At 35.5% G+C, this 24029-nt stretch overlaps 2 protein-coding genes and 1 long non-coding RNA gene across 4 annotated transcripts; all 3 read right to left on the reverse strand.

Annotated features, from left to right (window-relative positions):
- Positions 1-239: 239 nt before the first annotated feature.
- LOC113283639 lies at positions 240-5063 on the reverse strand. 2 transcript variants are annotated; one of them, XR_003327550.1, is made up of 6 exons: positions 4755-5063; positions 4439-4506; positions 4236-4329; positions 3776-3945; positions 3220-3648; positions 240-2703 (listed from the first exon to the last, which is right to left on the reverse strand). It is a non-coding gene; the product is annotated as an uncharacterized LOC113283639 (long non-coding RNA). The 2 variants fall into 2 exon arrangements; XR_003327549.1 differs by having other exon boundaries at positions 3776-4329.
- An 11031-nt stretch (positions 5064-16094) lies between these two features.
- Positions 16095-17604, reverse strand: LOC113278119. Its single transcript, XM_026527045.1, has one exon. The coding sequence runs from the start codon at positions 17583-17585 to the stop codon at positions 16260-16262; it is 1326 nt and encodes a 441-aa protein (XP_026382830.1). The 5' UTR covers positions 17586-17604; the 3' UTR covers positions 16095-16259.
- Positions 17605-22435: 4831 nt separating this feature from the next.
- LOC113278120 lies at positions 22436-24029 on the reverse strand. The gene has a single exon (XM_026527046.1). It carries the CDS (start codon positions 23876-23878, stop codon positions 22637-22639), a length of 1242 nt encoding a protein of 413 aa, XP_026382831.1. The 5' UTR covers positions 23879-24029; the 3' UTR covers positions 22436-22636.

Here is a 24029-nt window from a genome sequence, read left to right on the forward strand (position 1 = left end):
TTTGATTTATCTTCGTTGGTCTTGAAACTGATTATAGAAAGCTGCAGAAACCTTGGGATCAAACTTTTAGATATTGGAAAAGACTTGGAAGTCGGTTAGAATCATTTTGAATGACATTTTTTTTTCTTTTTTCTTTTGTATTTACTTTAAAGATAAACGAAATTGACCGTATAGCTTTTTTTTTTTTTGGAATAATTGACCTTATACTTTTTGTAGTGTGCTAAAACAATTATGTGGTCTTTTTTTTTTTCAGATGTTTACCCATGCTACATACTACAAATTAGTCTATACACCTTGATATTCTTAAAATATGTGTTTACTCTTTTTATATATAATATTGTTCGAAGTTCAACCTTTCCAAATCAATCATCACAACCTCAACCCATCAACCACTGCTTGGCTCTCACAGTTGTTCTCAATCCCTACCACCAAAACACCACCAAAATACCTTGGTATACAATTCAAAAATGGCAGGAACTCGTCTCATATGTTTGTTGAGCTAATGAACAGGTTAAACAGGAAATCTGCAGGCTGGATAACCAAATGCGTGAACCAAGCCGACAGATTCGTCTTAATCATCACTCCAACATCCAACCACGTCACGCAAACACAGTTACTGCCAACTCACATCATCGGCAGATGGACCAGATTACCAGAATATCTTTTTGGGATCACGATAAGCAACCAGGAAATCACACCCAATTGGCTTGACTAAAATCACCAAAACAAAAGAAGAAGAAGGTCTCGGAATCCGGGATAGTGCATATTATAACAAGGCACTCCTACTAAAAAGACTTTGGAAGCTACATGAATCGCCGAATTCGCTTTGCTCATCAGTTCTCAATAAAAAATATGTCAGACACCAACACATTTTGATTTCTCTGATATCTGCACCAAACATAGCCAACAACATGTGGAAAAGCATGTGTAAGTTAGCTCCAATCCTTCAGTCACACATGTTTCATCAAATTGGTAATGTAAGAGATACTCCCATAACTGCAAACTGGATACAACAACACCCACTACCAGATCCTTGCCCTGACATGTCGATCCACTTCGTCTCAGACATCATCGATCCTGACTCCAATACCCGGATACATGACAAAATCAACACCAACTTTCCAACACCCACTACACATCACATCCAAAGTACATACCTTCCACCCACACCTTCACCAAACAAGTTGATTTGGCCATACTCCACAATAAGCAACTACACCACAAAAACCGGCTACAAGGCAATCACCAACCAAACCAATAACACCCATCACCAGACCCAACAACCACCACCCAACAATTTCAAAACCATCTGGCAGGCTGAATACCCCCCAAAAATCAGGCTTTTCCTGTGGAAAGCCAACCTGGAAGGATTACACACCTTCGCAACCCTCCACCGAATGCATATCACCACCACCGACCAATGCCCAGTTTGTAAGAGTGCACCTGAAACAACAACCCACATGTTATTCCAATGTCTGTGGCTCAAGATGTTTTGAGCCTCATCTTTGGTCACCTATCAACAAACCAAAATAACAAAATCCCAATCCAACCAGTCCACAACCTGCACCAACTTCTTGACCTACAACTCCCCAAAGAACAAAAAACAATCTTGTATTTCACTACCTGACACCTATGGCTAGTCAGAAACTCAGCAGTCTACAAAAACACCACCCAAACACCAGCCCAAACATTCCACATCATTCTCCTAATGCACACGAAATATGTTTGGGCGAGAAACCATCTGTCACCCTCAACACCTTTCACACCATCACCAACCATCATCAACAACAACCGACAATCTTGCACTATCTCAACTGGATGGATACCACCCTTTGAAGACTGGCTTAAAGTGAACACAGATGGGGAAGCAAAATGAGCAAAATGAGCATCAGGATTGTACCAACACAAAACAACCATATATTGCAATGTCAAAAGCGACAAACTTTCTTGTTTTATGTGAAACTTATATTAATTGCAGGAAGAAAACTTAACAAAACAATCCATGATAAAATCGGGTGTGGAAAACGAAATCACACATCCAACATTAGCCATTAAATAATACTATATTATTGGACTTAAGATTATACATGTTTTTCATATTGGGAAATTTTTTAAAGAAACTTTCTTTTCTTTTGCTAGGGATTTGAGGCTGAAAGGTTAAAAGAGAAAGTGAAATTAAACCAAAAGAAAAAAATTTTAAATATAGATTTCATTTGAGTATATGGAAGAAGATTAGGAATATAGTGGTTTGCAAGATGGGTTTGGAAACTGTGGCAGCTCGTGAGCGACGGGAACTTTGGTTTGTAAACCGTGGCAATCTGCGAACAACATAAAGAAAGTTCGTTTTGCAAACTGTGATCGTTCACGAATTCAGTTTATAGTGGTTTGCAACCAGATTTGAGAACCTATCCGATTCTAACTTCAGTAGTGAGGTTTTTGTAATGGAATTCACAATCCTATACGGTTTCAAGTTGATAGCTATCACACTTGATTTGAAACATCCCCGATAGTCTTATAGAGTGAAATGAAAACTGATGTTTGGGCGATTTTCAAATGATTAGAGGGGCATGAAGCCTCAACAAAGTTTCGAAAGGACAACTGCATTTTTATTGCGTGCTTAATCCAGGTCTTGTTTACTAAAGATGCCATGCATACTCATACCGCAAGAGCTCCTCCAAACTCTGCCGCTGGGATTTTCCTTGGCTGCAAGACATAAAATTAAAACAAAGTGTATTCATCAAGTTACGGTACAAGATCCTACATTGCACAAGTGCCAGATCATCCTACACCATAAGTATAAAATAGGGAAAGCAACAACAGAAAATATCATGAATTTATACAGCAAATCAAGCAATTTATACAGAGCATGCAGTTTTTAGATTGCATGTCAACTATCAAGTGTAAAGGTCTACAAAACTAAACAAAAAAGAATGAGGAGATAACAAGCTAGTTAACATGGGATCACCTGTAGGAAATAGATATTCGGTTAGATATAATCATTTAATTTTAGTGAGAGTCCATACAAAAGATATTACCCTTACCCAGGAAAGTAATTTAACTTGCATATAAATTTGTATTGAGGTTTAGCGGTAGATGAGAATATAAGCGATTACGTGTTGCTTCTAAGGTGGGAAATTATTATTCATGTAAGTTGAACTAATCAAAAAAGAAAGTATAACAAACTATTGTCTGATATAGAATCATAGTATGTCAACTTACTGCATCGGACCCTGAGATCAAATTGCAGATTGCATCTCAGATGGATCTCTCGTAAACTGCTTCTTTTTTTTCCTATGCAGCAGATACCTGTGGTTCGCAGGAAATTATCCCGAAAAAATAGTTTAATGCCTAACGATTTACATGACAAAGAAACAGAAAAAGGTGATGATTAAATCCCTCAATCAAAAGATTTCTAAAGGTCGTTTTCCATTTAGTTGAGAAACCAATCTCTTATCATGGAATTGAGGATCTTTGGTGCTGGGGGTGCCTGGATCGAAGAGATCATGTAAGAAACAAGACTAATAAGGTCTAAATGGAGGAAACAGTAGGCATACAGAAAAACCTGTCACAATGAACTTAGTTTTAAGGTGATCTTCATCAAGAAAGTCGTAGTTCCTTAAAGTCTTAAGGTTTGGTTGTGGCCCGCATCTACAGAATAAAAAAGAAATTTCACATTCAGATGTAACAACGTACAATAACCACTTAATTATTACCTATAGCAAAAGAGGATACAATGAGGACAGAACTGACTGATCTTGTGAAAGAGATAATATACCAAGATAAAAAAAGGCTCCCCATCCTTATATGAACGGTCCACTTATAAGCTGAACAGTACCTAAAGGCATTAGGCTATGATAGCAGTAAGCATCGCCTTACAGTGGTCTTGTAAACCAACTACCGTGGCGCTAGAGAAAATAGAGCAAACTTTCGTGCCAAACTAACTTCCTGTTTCATTAAAAAGATGCAGAAATAGTTGACGAACCTTCGCAGTTCATCCCACTAAAACAAACTCAACATGTACGAAACCGATTTACAGTCCATCTAACTTGGCACCACTGCCCTTGATTTGGTATTATGCATCAAAGTTTTCAGGTAATTCAGATACACGAATTGTGTATAATAAGTGGATAAAGGACATGCAGGAGAAAAGTAATTACCGAACTTAAAAATCAACACAATATGAAGCTACAAAGATATTGAATATCTCAGCTGATGAGACAAAATGTTATTGTTACCTGCAATTTAACCATATATAACTGAACGACAACAAAACCAGAGCTCTAAAGTCTCATATGGAAAGGCCTCAGTAGGTATAATATTCAATTGCTGCTGCAAAATCAAATCAAAGTCACATTAGGTTAAGCATATCAAATACATACAATTAAACACCAATGAAGAAGGAGAGTAATCTCTGGAAGGGGAGTTGGATTTTTCATACAGCCTTATAAGTGCAAGAATCTAATGTCAACTGGATCAGTTACCCATATGATATATCTTTGGAATTCACTGTCAAAGCAACATAGAAAATCAATTCATCTGTTAAATAAGTAGCACCACAAAATAAGATGTTGAGGAAATGCTTAAATGAGGGTAACTATTTTTAAATTCAAACACAAACAAAATTGGAAAAATAATGTGCCATGAATCCAGATAAGACAACCCTAAAATTCACTAATTAACAGTTACATCAAATTATTACATATATTAACCAAAGGCAAGTCTAAAGATTAACCTATATGCTTAAAGACTCTTACCAGAAAAAAAATACAAGCCGATTGAATTTAATCCAACATCAGTTTCACCATCAAATAGCAACATACATTGATTACTGCGTAGTCCTCTAGCTTTAAACTTTTCTGAACTTCGTATAGAGATCGAGAGAGAGAAAAGAAAAAATCGACTGACCTTGACTGACTGATTAAAATTCACCATCAATCTCAAATTAAACTTCTTATTAGTTTAGATTATTTGGGATTGAAAGGAAGACAGAAGATCTAAAGAGGAATGGTTTCCCTAATTTTGAGATTGGGAGAATAGAAGTTGGGTTAAGAGGGTGCAGGGAGTTGGAGTAGTCTAGTAGATCGTGGGTTACTGTGGAGAGGAAATTGGGTTAAGAAACCGAAGCAGTTCTAAATTTAATCGGGTGCTTATGGTGGATTGATGTAAAATAGACACGAGGGGGACATATCCGTAACCAAAGAAATATCAAATGGTCTCGGAAACATATACACCCGGGACGAACAAAACTCTAGTCACGTTAATAGGTAGAACCGTGACAATGACAGCCGTGACCAAAAACCATAGTTATTGTCAAATATATAAAACAACCATTATTTATTGAATCATGTTCCTAGAGTTTTATACAGGATATGGTTGAACTTAAAACTTCTTAATTTAAATATGAAATCTAGTAAAATCATACGACATAGTCTTGTAAGATACAGTGGTATATATTTGAATAAATAGGATAAATCAATCTTCACATACCTCTTTGTTATTGATGAATTCATCGTAAATGTCTTTGTTTGTCCTCCATCTTCAATCTTTAATAGTTAATTCGTGATCTCTGACACTCAACTGCCATGCTCAAATCCTAGTTCGAGATTAGAAATCAAGTTATAGTTTTGTACAACTAACAATAACAATAAGTTTGAGATAGAAAAACTTGCAAGTTTGACTTAGCGATGCTCTAACACTTGGTTTTAGAAAATCTGAGTTAAATAACTTAGATGCTCTTGCTAGAAATTCCAAGAGACTTATTAAATTTCTTAACTCCTTGTTGGGAAGAACTTTAAAATGTAGATTCTTCTCGAATACTGATTTTTTAGAAGCTAAAAGTCTTGGGATTTTCTCTTGGACTTGGAGATGTTTGCTTACTATCAAATAACTGATTAAACATTTTATATATTTGATTGTTGGTGATGGTCAATTCATTTCCTTGGTGCGATAACTGGATCTCCAGTATAGGATTTGCTACTCCTAATCCCCAGATTCCTAAAACCCTTCCCTTAAGGTGTCTTATTTTATTGATCAGCCCACTGGACCCTGGATTCTTCCAAGGCTAAAAACACATCATATTGGTAATGCTTCTATTGAGAAAATTGTCACTATTCCGCTAAGCCAGTGTCACACTACGGATAGGAGGGCTTGAGAACTTACTAAGAATACTAGATTTATTTATAAATATGCTTACTTGGATCTCATAGGTCATATACCTTCCTCTAGTACCGATCTTTGGAAGTTTATCGGGAAACTGAGAGTTCCTCACATAATTTAAATTTTCCAATAGAAATCGTCCAGGAAGGCTATACCAGTCAGGACTTCCTTGCAATTTGGAATGCATATTGTCTCTGTTACTTTCCCTAGGTGATCTCATTCTGGTGAAGATATAATGCATGTTCTTATCTGTAGTCCGTTTCCTAGAGGTATTTGGATTGCTATTAGGATCCATATCAATTCGATAGACTTTAGTGTTTATAATTTTATTGATTGGATGAATTTCTGGTTTTTGAACCCTGAGTCCTGTCTGATAGATGACGCTTCACTCATTTTCGCTGCCATGCTTTGGTCTATTGGTATAGTAGAATAAACTTACTATTTAACAAAAAAATTGAATATCATTTTGTTGTTGTTGCTAGATCCAAGTCTATGACAACTTATAAAACCTTTCTCTATCACATCAGCCAGTTTCGGTAAACCGAAAGTTCTGGAAATAAAAAGGTTCATTTCTACTAGTTCCTCATAGGTAACAAGCAAATTTTTCTGGACTTATCATCAAAAGATTTCTTTCTAAATTTTAAATACATCAAAATTTACCAAACATTAAGGGAAACACTAAATTTGCAAAGAGACTAGTTTCTCTTGAATAGCAAAAAGGAAATTCAAACATCTTCATAACTGGTTGTTCCTTCTTCCCGATCAAAAAACAAAAGAGGTAAGGACAGTTTTCGAGCTTACCTTACCTATTATAGCCGATGTCACTGTAGTATAGTGATAAAGCTACTTTGTGGTGACACCAGTGACCTAAGTTCGAAACTCGTCGGTACCAATTTTTTACCAATCAAAATAAAAAAGGCGTTCCTTCTTAAGATGTTGCATCTCTTTAGATGAGCAATCAACCTAGAGTCCCATTCTTCACAGGGTCAGCAACAAGCCTTTTTTTACAATAATGACACTTTGCATACATTCTCAGATGATAATTACAATTACATTTGCAATTTATTTGTAGAGTTGAGATGATGAATAATAGTATATTCCTACTTAATATAAAAATATACTTATTAGCAAACTAAATGATTATACATATCTTCTAGATATCTGGTTTATTCTTCATGTGAGCACACGGTCACTGCACAATCACCTTGGTCTCTCCAATATACGCGCCATCTATGTTGCACGAACACTCCAAGAAACGTTTGGTAACCGTGTCGGACACACGAACGGACATGACACGGTTACGACACTTCTCGACATTCGATGGACACGCCACATCACGTGTCGCGTGAAAATTGATAGTGGACACTTTGCGGACACCAACTGGATACTTTCGGGCACGTCATAAATTATTTATTTTGGTTTGGAAAATCAAAATAAACTGAACGCGACGCTAAGTTTTTCTTGTTTTAGTCAAATCTAAGCATTATTCATGAAACACTTTACCATTATTACATTATTATTAATTTGATATAATTAGTAATCAAATATTTTAAAAATAAGAGTAATTATTTTGTTGTGTAGATTGTAGTAATATTTCATTTTAATGATGTCAGTTATATATATAACGTGTCCCCGCAACCCGTTTTTTTTAGATTTGTCGTGTCTTCGTAACCTTATCGTGTCGTAACTGTGTCCCGTGTCCGGATCCGTGCAACATAGCGCACCATATATTTCAATATATTAAAATAAATGTTATATATATGGAAGATACATAGGTGAACGTGCAGTGGTTCCAGCTTACCGGGAAGATCTTGCAAAATCAAAGGGAAGACTTAGGTCAAATATCTTTAAGATATTATTATTATTATGTAATGGTTTACTTTCCTAGATAAGTATTCTAATTAAGTTATAAGATATTTAGTTTATATTCTGAGCTCTATAAATAAGAGTTTTTTTGTAAATGTAATTTATCCTAGAATCATCAATCTGGAGATCAGTAATTTAATTCACCCTACAGGGTTTCTTCGTGCATGTAGGCATTAGTGTCGAACCACGTTAATTACTTCTTCTTCTATATCTGATATTAATTAGGAATATATTTTTCATCTTCTCAACTCTATAAATAGAGTGCAAATGTAATTGTAATTTCATCTCAGAAGTTCAGATGATCAATATCACTCGCCCTTATGCGATTCTCCGTGGACGTAGGTCAAGATGACCAAACCACATACTATCGTTTGTCTCCACTATTATTTTGGTGTGTAGATTTATTAATTTTTTTTGTTTTATTGTTGATTAATATTTTTGTTGTTTGTCAAATCAATGATATCCATGTTAGTTTTGATCTACATATCAAACCTTTTCCTAGATAAGTATTCTAATTAAGTTAAGTATATTATGATTTTAATTAGGAATATATTTTTCATTTTTTCAACTCTATAAATAGAGCACAAATGCTATTGTAATCTCATCTCAAAATTTCGAATGATCAATATCATTCACCCTTATAGGTTTCTTCGTTGACGTAGGTCGAGATGGTCGAACCACGTAATATCGTTTGTCTCATCCTTTCTATTTCATTTTGGTAAGCAGATCAAAACTAAGGGTGAATGATATTGATCAATTTTGTTGGAGAGCCCAAGGTGATTGTGCAGTGACCGTGTGCGCATGTGAAAAATAAATCAAATATCTAGAAGATATGTATAATCTTTTAGTTTCCTAATAAGTATATTTTGTTATTAAGTAGGAATATGTTATTCATATTTTGAACTCTATAAATAAGGTCCAAATATAATTGTAATTATCATCTCAGAATGTTAATGGCAAAGGGATTTGTCTCTTCCGTTGCAGAAAAAGTGGAAAAGAAACTTGTATTTATATATGTTTACATATTTAGAATGAAATAGAAATTAAAGAAAATATAAAGATAAGCAATTTATTTCTCTAAGATAAAAAATTCTATACTAATGTTTACATATATATAGCTTAAGTAATTCAATGTCTTCTTCGAAAATCTTCAATCACAACTAGATCATCTTCATTGTTTTTGATACAACTTATTTCGCTGATTTTTATAGGTAGACTAATTGATGCGTATATCTCCCAAAAAAAATGTCATATATCTTACATTTATTTTGGGAGATATACGCATCAATTAGCCTTCTTATAAAAGGGAACAAAATAAGATGTAACAAAAGCAATGAAGATGAGCTAGTTGTGACTGAAGATTCTCGAAGAAGACATTAAATTGCTTAAGGAATATATGTAAAATTAGTATAGAATTTTGTATCTTAGGGAACTAATTTGATTACCTTTTATATTTTATTTAATTTCTATTTCAATCTAAACATGTAAACAACAATATATAAATACAAGTTTTCTTTTCCTATTTTTCTAAAACCGAAGGGAAAAATCTCTTTGCCTTTAAAATTTTTGTTATGGTATCGAGAGGTTATTAATAAATAAATAATATTTTTTTACGGTCCTAATCATATTAAATCACTCACCAAAATGACAAAGAATAATACCGTTGTCTCACCTACTTCAAATTCCGCTGATCCTTATGGTCTTTATCAATCCAAGAACACTACAACCATGATACTAACAAGGAACCAGTTAATGAGTTCCATTTACGAAACTGTTGAACGACCAACTGATCCATTCAAGTTATGCAAGTGGAAGCGACACAATGATATGGTAAGTTTTTGGCTTTTAAATTCTGTCGATTTTGATATTCGATCAAGCATCCCGTATGATGCAACTGCCCACGATATTTGGGTTCTCATTCAAGAGCGCTCAGCACAATCAAAAATCCATAAAGCTACCGGTCTCACACAAGATGATATGTCTGTTTCCGAGTATTTTCAAAAGTTCAAATCATCATTGGACGAGTTAGATAATAACTCAGTTTCCCCCATTCATTCTGCCATGCTAGCTATTCAAGAAAATTTTCCAAACGAAATAATTCTACTAGCAATAGAACTTCACGTCACTCTCACAGATGAAGAAGTTCTTACTGTGATTATTGTGGTAAAGTAGGTCATATTAAATCCAAATGTTTCAAGTCTCATGGGAAGCCACCAGAAGTTAAGAAAGGAACTGTCCTCATTTCTTCTTTACAAAGTTCTGATCGTATAAACCACTATTTACTCTCACTACTGCACAATATGACAAACTATTATCTCTTCTCTCAACTGTGCAAGAAGCTTCTATGCCAAGTGCAAACGTCGCAGTAGATAAATAATAATAATTCTCATTTTCAATCTGTTAGTTGGATAATTCTCATTTTCAATCTGTACTTAGGTTTATCTAATGAAAAATAAATCTGAAACACCTAAGCTCATGAAATATTTTTATACCTATGTCATCACTCAATTTCAGTCCAAGATTCACGGTAACTCCGGATGGGGTAAAGTAGTTTTACCTCAATTACAGACCATTCAATCTGATAGTGGCAGTGAATTTTTCTCAAATGAGATGCAATCACGGTACCAAGATCACGGAATAATTCATCAACGAAGTTGCACTAGTACCCATGGAAAAATGGAATCGTAGAACGTAAGCACCGGCACTTGTTAGATGTCGCTCGTGCCTTGCGCATTCAAGCAAATATTTTTGGAGTGAATGTATCCTCACTGCAACCTTTTCAATCAATAAAATGCCCACACCTATTTTGGATTATAAATCGCCTCATGAGGCACTTCTCAGTTCTCCGCCTAATTATAAGGCTTTACATGTTTTTGGTTGTCTTTGTTTTGCCAAAAACATGAACATAAATTTGACACGCGATCTAGACCGTGCAAATTTGTAGGTTATCGTCATGCTCAAAAAGGATACAGAGTTTATGACATTGAAAGAAAACTTGTATTTATATCTTGTTGTTTACATATTTACAGTGAAACATAAATTAAAGAAAATATAAAAGGTAAGCAATTTAGTTCCCTAAGAGCGTCCAAAGTGGTGCGAGCATAACTAAAGACCAAAGACTAAAAAAAAAGATCAAATTTGGGTTTAGTCCGTCCTGTGGCGTAGCGGGTGACGAGTAAATTTGGTCGCGCGTTGATATAAAGTCCGTTTCATCGTCCAGCGTAGATAAAGATTACGCCTGGCATGGGGCGTTGATAAAGATAACGCCTGGTATGGGGCGTTGATAAAGATAACGCCTGTATGGGGCGTGAACTATAGCAACGCCTGGTGTGTGGGACGGAGATTATACGTTCGCCCGGGTTCAAAAAAAAATAAAAATGGGGCGTTGATAAAGACAACGCCCTAAGCAAAGTTTTCAAAACTTTGTGAAGGTGGGATCATGACTATATCAACGCCTCAAGAGAGGCGTTAACATTACGTACGCCCCATTCAGGCGGACATTATACCAACGCCCCATCCAGGCGGACATTATACCAACGCCCCATCCAGGCGGACATTATACCAACGCCCTGCATCAGGCGTTAACTTTACGAACGCGCGGCTACAGGCGGACATTATACCAACGCCCGTCGGGTAGGCAGACATTATATAAACGCCCGACCAATGTAGTCAATATCGGCCGTATCGGTCGATATATCGGGGATATTTCGGATATCGGCCCAGAACGATACGATAAGAAGGATATCTGGGATACGATATTCTCCCGATAATATCGGCCGTATCGGTCGAATATCGGCCGTTTCGGTCAAATATCGGCCGTATCGGTCGATACGAAATTTTCCTACATTTCCCGATATGAGACGGTATTGGTCGTTTTCTATAAAGTTTAAGGGTAATTTTGGCGAAGAAAGTCTTCCAGGTGCTAGTAGAGGTGCATGTAGCTCTCGAAGCAAGTTACTAAAGTTACTCTTTTGTTTTTTTGATAAAATTGATGTTATCTATTATATCTTATCCGAAAATGTGTGGAGAAAATGTTTAATATAAAATTATAGTCTCTAAATCTAGAACCGATATTTCAACGATAATATCCCCGATATAAAATCGTACCAGTGTATCGGTCCCGGCCGAGATGAACCGATATCCGATATTAACTACATTGCGCCCGACTATATTTGAATTTGGTCTTAATCCCCGACCAAATTTGGTCAGTGTTTTACTCTTTGATCAAATTTTGATCGATGATCCGTCCCATTACGCCAGCCCACTCGACACCAAATTTGGGTTTAGTCGTCTACTGCAGTTGCTCTAAGAGTGGAAATTTGGGAGGAACCCGAATTTGGTTCATCTCTTTTCTAGAAACCCGTCGATGGTATATATATGTATAGCCCAAAAAATATGATCAACGGTTAATAATAATAGTTTGAGTTTAGATTTACATTTTCACATTTTCAGATGGACTAATCTAACCTTAGTTAGTTAAATATTATTAGCAAAAATATTTTAAAAAAAAATCCCTTCATAATGGTCCTTTAGTTATGGGCGTAGATGTAGGAACGGATTATCCTCACCTTCATATGTACGAATGTAATGAGTCCATTTATTTGCTACCATAAATTCCGGCTGTTATGGGGAGCATCCTCCTATTCTTCTGCTATTTTTGTTAAGGAGAGAAAAACTGAATAGGTGGCTTGTTTGACTGGCATCTTAACGGTAGGGAAAAAAAGATTTGGCCAATAACATTCCGTAAAGATGTGACAGCTTATTGGCAGCTTATCCTCCCAAGTTTATACTGTGGCATCATGGAGCGAGCCTTGGTTGCAAAGAAAGAAAAAAGAAAAACATCTACGATCACACTTGAGTTAAAAACAATATTTTCTTTTCACTTGTTATTTTTCTTGGATAAAAATTATTTTTTCACATATGTTGTTTCATGCTAAAAATGAAATTTTTACCTGTGTTAGGTTGATATATTATCTTTTCACACATTTGCCTGTGATAATTGTGACTTTCAGAAAATACAAATGTTTCACAAGCCAAAATTTTAATTATCCACTAAATAGTGAAAACTTAAATTTCTCAATGAATTGATAATAATTGGATTTTTCACTAATCCAAACAAGTGAAAATTATGACTAGTGCTGATCTGTGAAAACTAGAATTTTGAATAACGGGTGACAATCATGATTTCCACAAAACATAATTAATTCCAACAAACGAAAATTATAATTATAAGTAGAATTTTCAATTAATTGTAATTATCACTGAATAGTAAAAACTTGAATTTCCCAACGAACTGATAAAATTGAAATTTTCACTAATCCAAGCAAGTGAAAATTGTGATTATCAATGAACTGTGAAAACTAGAATTTTCAATAACTGAAGATAATTGCGATTTCTACAAAACATAATTAATTCCAACAAATAAAAATTATAATTATCACTAAATGTTGTAACCAGAATTTTCAATGATAATAAAGGTTAATTTCACCAGATGCAACTAATTGTGAAATTAGAACTGTCACACTCAAATGAGTAAATTTGTTAAACGGAAAAGGAAAACAGGAGTGATTTAGGGAATAGTCAAATTAATGTCTTAATGAAAGAAGAAAAAAAAGGAGTGATTTTAGGGATTGTTAGTTAGAGTAACCTCAAATATATCGGCTAAACGGATAAAAAAGGAGCGATTTTAGAAATTATTTATGCATTTATTAGCAACGGTTATTAAGAAAAATAAAATAGGTAAAAGATTATTAAGGTAATCAAAGTCATTTAAAACTAATTATGGGCTACCAACATGTATATATATAATTTAAATGGTGGGTTTTAGATATAACAAAAAAAAAACAAATTGGGCTAGGAAAAAAATTCCCCAAATTCTATATATACTAATATAGCTTAAGCAATTCAATGTCTTCTTCGAGAATCTTCAATCATAGCTAGCTCATCTTCATTGCTTTTGATACAGCTTCTTTTGTTTCCTTTTATAGATAGACTAACTAATGATGCATATATCTCCCAAGATAAATTCCATATCTTTTGCGTTTAAAACAAAATTGACATTGCATGTGAGGAATTTTTTCACATGGAATCTAAAGGATGGGACAAACGATATCACCTGGTTCGGCCATCTCGACCTACATCCACGGAGAAATCCATAAAGATGAATGATATTGACCGTCAGAAATTCTGGGATGAGATTATAATAACATTTGCACTTTATTTATAGAGTTGAGAAGATAAAAAATATATTCCTAATTAATATCAGAATATACTTATCCAGGAAACTAATAAATTAAACATATCTTTTAGATATTTTGACTTAATCTTCAAGTGCACAAACTATCACAGTATCACTGCACGATAGGCCTGTCAATGGAAGAATATCCGTCGGATATTTAGAAATCCGATATCCGACATGTTAAGCACTACCGGATATTCGATATCCGATAATATCCTATAGGATATCAAAATCAGATATCGATTCCGATAGGCTAAGCTGTCGGATATCCGATAAATATCCGATAGTATCCGGTTATAACAAAAAAGCTTAAAAACCATTGTAAAACATTTTCATAATTGACACTTATGGGATATTTATCCGACAATATCCGATACTAGACTCGAAATTAGGATAAATTATAAATAAGTTCCTATACTATCGGATATCGGATATTAACATTTCGGATGGGGTCTAATCCGTTTCCGATATGTTAAGGAAGAAATATCCGATATCCGATCCGATATCCGATAAAACGGATAAAATCCTATAGGATCTCGAATACTCGGAAACGGATACCGGATATCGGACAAATATTGACAGGCCTACTGCACGATTCCCTCGGTCTCTTTAATATACGTCTCATATATTCCAATAACTACACGTGAGAGCGCATGTTGAGACTATTAGTCCCACTTTATTTGGGTTATCTAAAATTCTGGGGTTTATAATCCTTAGGGCCACTCCACTGGTTGCCAATTGATTTTGAGTTGGATGCCCATATTCCTACTAAGTGGTGCTGTATTTTTCATGTAAGTTGGAATATATTTCTGGTCGCGCAGTACGCAAGCAACACTTGAACACGCGTCTTGGTAACCATTGGATTGCTTAGATGTGACGTCATCAAAGTTTTAAACAAACCATAGTTAGTTATGAATTTTTCCAGATTTCATACGGATTTTTCTAGATATTTTTTCCTTGTTATACCCGTTGTGTCCATGTGCACGGACAAGTCTGTCCAGAATAGGGGTGAACAAAAAATCCGGAATCGCGGATTTCACCCGTATCCGTCCGCAAAATTACGATTGAAACCCAATCCGCAAGATCTATGGACCGGACACGGATGAGATTCTCAAATCCGCACTTTTAGCGGTTTGGTTGCGGTTGGACTTTGAAATCCGCAGATTCACCCGCACCGTAAGGATTGACAAGACTTAGTAATTTGTATTTCCCAAACCTTTCAATGTTCCCATCAGATTTCAAGAAATTTGGATGGATCATCCCAACTTCTTGAGACTTGTTTCTGATATTTGGAAATCTGATAAAAACTATTCATAATTAACATGGTTAAATGGAAGTAAGTTCGTAAACTACTATTCTGAGTTTAATAGAACAGTAACACTACGATCTTGAATCGTAGCTCTTTTGATGCCAAAATTGAATTTCCATAATTCAATAGTGACAGGAAACAAATTCATTACACTGATGACCTCAATTGAGTACAATCACATATGCTGGATTGGGTATTATCAACAGAACGTAAAGAAAATGAAATTCCATTGGTGGTCTTCTTTTGTACACAGGTTTGGTTTTGTTTAATTAATTATTTTCTATAATTCCTGATCCGCGTTTACTTATCGGTGCACACTTGTGCAGTTGTACTTCTGTCGGCCTCTACGGTTGTACTTCGTGTGCATACTTGTAAGGAAAGAAAGATCCACATTCTTTTATTACTAAATCCACGGTTAATACGCATCCGGTCCGTATCACCCGCTAATCCGCGGATATCAAATCCGCTGGTGATTGGACCGGACACCGTTGGATTTTCCAAATCCGTCCGTTGCACCCCTAATCAAGAATAGTCAACATACATTCATTTTTCATGTTTTCATAAACTTTCAAGGCCTAAGACTAGTTTTTGGGCTACAAATGTTAGAATACAAATGGTTGTATGTACTCTATAATCCAAAAAATGTCATGAGGCCATGAGGGCCTGCGAACTGAGAAGATTAAAATACTACTAACTTATTGAAGCAATTCCACAAATCTGTTTAGCATCTGGGGCATCCCAATTAACAGTCCGTTTCTTCAGTTCATCAAAATCTTTCACACATTTTTCTAATATCAACTCCATAACCCGTTTCCTAAGCTCTCCCAGCTTCTCTCCTGCAATTCGGTCAAAATTATCCTCGCAGCCGGATTCCCACTCACCACGAGCATCACAGAACTGAATTGTTCCGTTTTCCCCGTCAATCCTGCTCCAACCTGGTAGAATCGCCATCATATCATCGGCGCATGGACCAGCACAAACAGGTGTACATGGTCTACAATATGCCCCACTGAGTGGACCTGGACTCGACATCGATGCAACAGGGAGACCGTGTGGAAACCCGAACCTGCGAGCACTTACTACGCAAAAAGGAAGACGGTTTTCCAAGAACTTTACACCTTGTGTAGTGAGTTGAGCTTTGAAAGAAGCCTCAGAGTTGAGTTGACGAAACCCTGCTGCGTCTAGTTGTGGTATCAAAGAGAGCCGAGATAGTGCGATTTGTGAAGTGTAGAGATTACCGATTCCGAGTCTGTCGTTGCATCCATTATACCTTGAACCTGCTGGGACTAGGTAATGAGTTGGCAAGAAGTTATCTGGGGCAAGTGGGGCGTTCCAGTAACCATCTACTCGGGTTCGGACGATCCAGTCGTAGGTAAAGTTATTCTGTATTTGGAAGGCGTTGATCAATGTCAAGCAACCTTCTACAAGGCTGAAGTATTGAAGCAAACCCTGTATGCCGTTAGGAGAACCGTATGCAGTGAGGACACGCCGTTGAGACTCAGTCTCGTTTAACTTAGTCGGCTTAAAAATGCGAATCGAAGCGATTCTTGGAGCAATGTCTTTGAAAATTGAAAACTTGAACGAGTCTTTATCTAATGGAGAATTTAAGAAAAGATCTGCATTAGGGTAAACGTTCAATATATTCTCTGCTATTGACGGTCCAGTGAGTTCGAATTTTCTTGCTCCACCTACTAAACACACAGCAATTCTTGACCGTAATAGTAGCTCTTTCTTTTTGTTATCTTCATTTCTCAACCGAGTCGAATCCGACACCGATTTACTAGTACTATCGGAAGAATTTAATATGGATGATGGAAGAGGAGGTAATGTATATGATGATGAGAAGTTGGAAAGAAAGTTTCTGAGAGGGTTAAAAGTCGAAAAGATATTATTGTCTTTTGAAGAAAGGGATAAAAAGAGTAAGAATGAAAAACAAGGGAAGATTAATAAAACAAGACGGAAATTTAGATATGGAGCTGCTGATGATCTTGTTAACTGCATTGTGATTTCCTTCATATCTTGTTTTTCTTGATTCTTCTCTGTGTGGGTTGGATTAGGAGGACTGATGTTGGTTTTAGGGTCTGGTAACAGGTGGAAGACTAATTAATTTCAACGATTTTATTTTTATATATATAATTTAATGCGTTTCATTAATTTTAAAGATTTTCAATGATTTTATTTTCATATATAATTGAATGAGTTTAATGCAGGATATGATGAGGACTAGGAAGACATTAATTATCCTTTTTTTTTTTAACGGAAGAGGAAGAAGATATCATCAACGTGGTGGGAGGAAACTCCTTCCCTCATTAGTTTCTGAGGAAGACATTAACGGTTTTTCTCGAAGTAACGTTGAGATCTGGGAGGACTCCCAGAATCCCAAATAATAATGTTAATTAGATTTACTTTCAGAGTTCAGTAGCTTAATATGTACGTAGTTAATAATTCATTTAATCTCACGTGTTTTTCAGTAGGTCGAAATATATAATTGTGTCTCATGCTACTGTGTAATAACCGATGCAGGGCACAGTGAGGAAGACATTGTCCTCTTTTTATGGAAGAGGAAGATATCATCAATCTGGTAAGTTTTTTTTTTTTCCGCTTTGATGCAATCAACTTGGGGACAAAACTTCTCCCGTTGCTTTCTCTCTTATGCATAAAATATTTATCTTCTCAACGGGTTGTTGTATTCATGACACTGTACGCAATCAGCGGTTTTGTAACAACTGATCTGCGAATAGAAATTTTGGCGATGTAGACGAATTTTGATGTTTGAATTCCGACGATGTAGCCGTTACGAATTTTGGGTTGTAACGAAGTCAAGCGGCTACGATCTCACACTAATCACAGATGAATGTCGTTACGAATTTTTTCGTAACAAGATGGCAGTAACAGACGCGAGCCATTACTACGTGGCATATTAGTGACAAGCCAAAGCCGTTACTACATGTCAGGTTGAAACAGACTGCAGTTGTTACAAAAAAAAAATTCTAACTGCGAAAACTTTACTACCAGTCAATATTGACCAAGTCAAAATTAGTCAATACCGACCACTTTTGACCTAGACAATATGAGTGACATTTCATTTTCTGCCAGAAATAAGCCGGAATTTCAATTACCATACATACACCTTCCAATCCATTCATCATCCACATTAACAATAATTTCTTCCATAAATTCATTTTATATCAAAAAAGTACTGAAATTTTTCTAAGTACCAATTCTTTTTTTTTCTTCTAAGTATCAAATTTCTAAGGGAATAAATAGAAATTTACTAACTGCCTACATAAACTTACAAAACCTGAAACTGCTAACCAGGACCACCAGGTAATCTAGCAGGTATACTAGTTGATGTCAACCCCACTGCAGTTCACTTCCAGAAATAACACCACCAATTTAGATTGCTCCAGGAAATAAGCAAGCTACCGTACTGATAATGTCTTTGTGAGAGCCTGTCACAGTAAAAAAAATTTAACACAATGACACGAGGAACCTCTGAATTCTTTATTTCCATCCCACAATTTGAAGCATTTCGTGCATTTAAAGTTCATGTACATTTAACCCATCTATTTTACTGGAGCATCAACAAAATATTTAAATCTACCATAAGAGAAGATGAGAAGTATAACTAATTAACCTTGCTTTACATTATCGGACAAGCCAAAATCGATTGCTTTTGAGGACAAAATGTCATCTTCTGTACTAAACAGAAAATTCGGCAAGCACGAGTATAGTGAAAATCAAAATAAAGGTAAATAATATAGTTAGATGATCCGATCAAAAAGTAAGAAAAATACTAACGTTGATCAATTATAACTTAACATGTGTTGGACATATATTATTTTATGGTATTGGAACGCCACTTCCCTTTCCTTCACTATATTATCTTAAGAAAATGACTCACATAACAAAGAATATCCTGACCAATACATCTTGATTTCCCTTTTGATTCACGAAACAAGATCATGAATGTACTTCCTTTAAAAAATTGTAAAACAATGTTTCCTAGGATGAAATATTCACCAAAACCTATACACATAATCATAACAATGTATACAAGATTACGTTGATGTCATATAATACGAAGTTTAATAAATGGATCGGACATTATACTTCGTATCTTAATTACTTAATACTATGATAAACTAATTTGATCATGTCTCTATACTAGAGTAGTATATACAATGTATACAATATGTACATCTTCGCATGTTATGTTTTCAATATAGGACGATTTGAAATATACGTTAGGAATTGAAATAGTTCAAGTCAATATTTTTAAGCTCAAGAGGAAGGATGATGTTGTCGTTGTAGTCGTTGCTTATTCACTTTCTTCAGGTCTTCCGAGTAATATTTGTATGTCTCAACATTCCTAAACTTTCTAGTTTAACCTAAACGAAGTTGACTCTAGCATATAATCAAGTGACCGTTAAATGAGATTTTGGCACTAAAATGTGACAAGCAAACTTGACCTTCCCGTGGTAGATTTTAATAGTGTTGGCAAATATGAACTGCTCAATCAGAGACTAATGAGAAAAAGTCTGTCAGTCAACATACATTCATCTTTACTTTCTCAAAAAAGAAACCTATTTTGAGGCATACTCATTTTTTTTGAGGCATACTCATCCATTATATTATCTAGGGTGGGTTTATAAGGGGTGTCTAAAGGTAGTGTAATTACCTATATATCCCTAAATAATTTCAATTTGTCATAGTTCCCTTATCCTCAAAAACCTAAAATGAAAAATCAAAATAAACTTTAAACTTAAACATCTAGGACTCCAATTCAATAAAGAAATTAATCAAACAAAGGAAACACGAATCGAAGTGAGCGATGTTGGAATGCGAAATCCAAATCTCAATTGCCCTTAGATGTATTTTAGAATGTATGCATAACAAACCCATCTTGTTTTTGATTGATTTTATTTTGTTTGATCGGTAGAATATGATTTCAAAGATGAAATTAGGGTTTTCAGAAGATCAGTTCGGCTGATCTTGCAGTATCAATTTTGAGCCGAACTTAGTGTATGATTTAGAGAAACACTATGTTCGGCTAATGCGACTTTACAATATTTTCAGCCGAACCTCAATTTTCCAGCCGAACCACAATTTTTCAAGCCGAACCTAGTGGATGATTCAGTTTCTGAGTGAAGTTCGGCTGATAACTTTTGAGCCGAACCTCTATTTTTTTGAAATTATACCTAGGTTCGGCTGACAAGTTATCACACATTTACCTCGATAGAAGTTTACCTCTAATTTGAATCACACATTTTGGTCACTTCTAATCACTAAAATCTCAAAAGTCAAAACCCAAACTTTTTTTCTTCACTTCTTCTTCTTCTTCTCAAAAATCCCAACTCTCTCACATAAATTTGAGTTTTGTACTAATTCACCACTAATAATCTAATGTTTAATTAATCCTTAAAAGTCATAATTAATCAATTATAATCATAATCATTTACACTAAATATATAAGGGTAATTATGTCATTATCAAAAATGGTGGATGAGGGGTGATGTTGTTTTTTAATATGCCTCAAAAAAATCTAGTATGCCTCAAAATAGGTTTCCAAAAAAAATAAAATAGAAGGCCCAAGACTTGTCTTTGGGCCACAGGCATTAAATATTGAACCATTTTTAGGGACCATGGTTTTTTTGGGGGAGCATAGTCTTATTATGCCAACCTCCCTATACTTATAAGGGGTGTCCTAAAGTTAGGTAAATACACATTTACCCTTTACTTTAATTTAAATTAAAACTAACTTAATAACTATATAAATCTAATCATATATATCTAATCTAAATGAATCTATTAGCCACAATCAAAATCAAAATCAAAAACAATGGAGAATCGAAATTTTTTAGTTTTGAAAAAAAAAATTGTTCTCTTCTTCTTCTCTCTTTCCTTGACGTTCCTTGTTCGATTGAAAAATGAGTATTAACCATCAAATGAGTTGAAAATGGAAGTTGCAGAGAGAAGTTCAACTAGGAATTATGTGAAAAACTTTGTCGAACTAACCGAACCTAATGGAAATGATGAACATGAAGAAAAATTTTGCTATTTCGCAAAAAAAAATTCCAACCGAACCTTAGTTCAGTTATGTCGCAAAAAACATTTCCCAACCGAACTCTAATAGTTCGGTTAATAACAAAAAACATTTTCCAACCGAACCCTAATAGTTCGGTTAGTTGCAAAAACATTTCCCAACCGAACCTTAGTTCGGTTATTTCGCAAAGATATTTACCAACATAATAACAGTCCGTTTACGTTGCGAAAAACATTTCCTAACCGAACTAAGGGTTCGGTTAAGTCGCAAAAAATGTTTCCCAACCGAACCCTAATAGTTCGGTTAGTAGCAAAAAAGATTTCCCAACCGAACATAATAGTTCGGTTAGTTGCAAAAAACATTTCCCAACCGAACCTTAGTTCGGTTATTTCGCAAAATATTTCCCAACCGAATCATAGTTCGGTTACATCGCGAAAAACATTTCCCAACCGAACTAAGGTTCGGTCGTCGCAAAGAATATTTTCCAACCGAACCTTTGTTCAATTTTTTTAATTTAAATTTGATTTAATCTTGCACTAATCATTTAGTTTAGTTTAATTTCTTTTAGTTTAATTTTTTTTTTTGATTTAATCTTGCACTAATCACTAATTATGTTAACCTAATGATACAACTAATCACTACACTAACTTAATTGAAATGGATAATTTTAGTATTAATATAAATATTTAGATAAGGAGTGACCTAGATTTACTTCTAATGTCTTACTCAAAATAAAACAATGGTCCCAAAAAAAGGACCGGCACCTAAAAAACCGTTCTTAAATAAAATGGAAGGCCCAAAACTTGTCTTAGGGCCACAAACATTAGAATACAAATTGTGTAGTTTTTTTCACACGGTGGTAGTGTGTATAATTTCAAAAATATCAAGGGGCCTGCCACGAGAGAGGCACCCTCGCCCCCAAAGAACTCGATTAGTGTATTTTGATGAACAAAATATACTTCTACATACTTCTTGCAGCTCTTACTTGGTGGCAACGACTACAACTTGCGCGTTTTCTTTACTAACGTCTCGAAGCAATTCCACAAATCTGTTTAGCATCTGGGGCATCCCAATTAACAGTCCGTTTCTTCATCTCATCAAAATCATTCACACATTTTTCGAATTTCGACTCCATAACTCGTCTCCTAAGCTCCGCGAGCTTCTCTCCTGCAAATCGGTCAAAATTATTCTCCCAGCCGGATTCCCACTCACCATGAGCATCACAAAGCTGAATCGTTCCGTTTCCCCCTTCAATCCTCCATCCTATTTTCAGGATCTGCATTATTTCATCCGCGCATGCACCAGTACAAACAGGTTTACATGGTCTACAAAATGCCCCGCTGCGTGGACCTGGGCTCGATATTGATGCAATAGGGACACCATACCGAGTCGGTGGAAAATCGAACGTGCGAGGACTTACTACGCAGAAAGGAAGATGATTTTCAAAGAACTTTACACCTTCTGTAGTGAGTTGAGCTTTGAAAGAAGTCTCCGAGTTGACTTGTCGAAACCCTGCTGCGTCTAGTTGTGGTATCAGAGACAGCCGAGATAGTGCGATTTTTGAAGTGTAGAGATTACCAATTCCAAGTCTGTCGTTGCATCCACGGTAGTTTAAACCTGATGGGACTAGGTAATGGTCATTTGGTAAGAAGTTATCCGGGGAAAGTGGAGCGTTCCAGTAGCCATATACTCGGGTTCGGACGATCCAGTCGTAAGTAAAGTTATTCTGTATTTGGAAATCGTTGATCATTGTCAAGCAACCTTCTACAAGGCTGAAGTATTGAAGCAAACCCTGTATGCCGTTAGGAGAATCGCTTGGAGTGAGGACGCGCCGTTGAGACTCCGTCTCGTTTAGCTTAGTCGGTTTAAAAATGCGAATCGAAGCGATTCTTGGAGCAATGTCTTTGAAAATTGAAAACTTGAACGAGTCTTTATCTAATGGAGAATGTAAGAAAAGATCTGTATTAGGGTAAACATTCAGCACATTCTCCACGATTGACGGTCCAGTGAGTTCGAATTTTCTTGCTCCACCTACTAAACACACAGCAATTCTTGACCGTAATAATAACTCTTTCTTTTTCTCATCTTCATTTCTCAACCGAGTCAAATCTGGCACCGATTTACTTCTTACGGCTACTTGTAAGAAATTAGTATTAGTGGAAGAAAGAGATAAAAAAATTAAGAACGAAAAACAAGGGAAGATTAATAATAAAACAAGACGGAAATTTAGATATGGAGCTACTGATGATTTGGTTAACTGCATTGCATGTCTTATTGTTGATTTCCTTCAAATCATTATCCTTGATCTTGTTTTTGATTCTTCTTCTCTGTTTGGGTGAGGACTGATGTTGGTTTTAGGGTTTGATACTCACAACAATACCGACACTTTTTTTTTATCTACCTAGTAAAATCCC

This window comes from Papaver somniferum, chromosome 5 (genome assembly GCF_003573695.1).
Source record: "Papaver somniferum cultivar HN1 chromosome 5, ASM357369v1, whole genome shotgun sequence".
Classification (NCBI taxonomy): domain Eukaryota; kingdom Viridiplantae; phylum Streptophyta; class Magnoliopsida; order Ranunculales; family Papaveraceae; genus Papaver; species Papaver somniferum.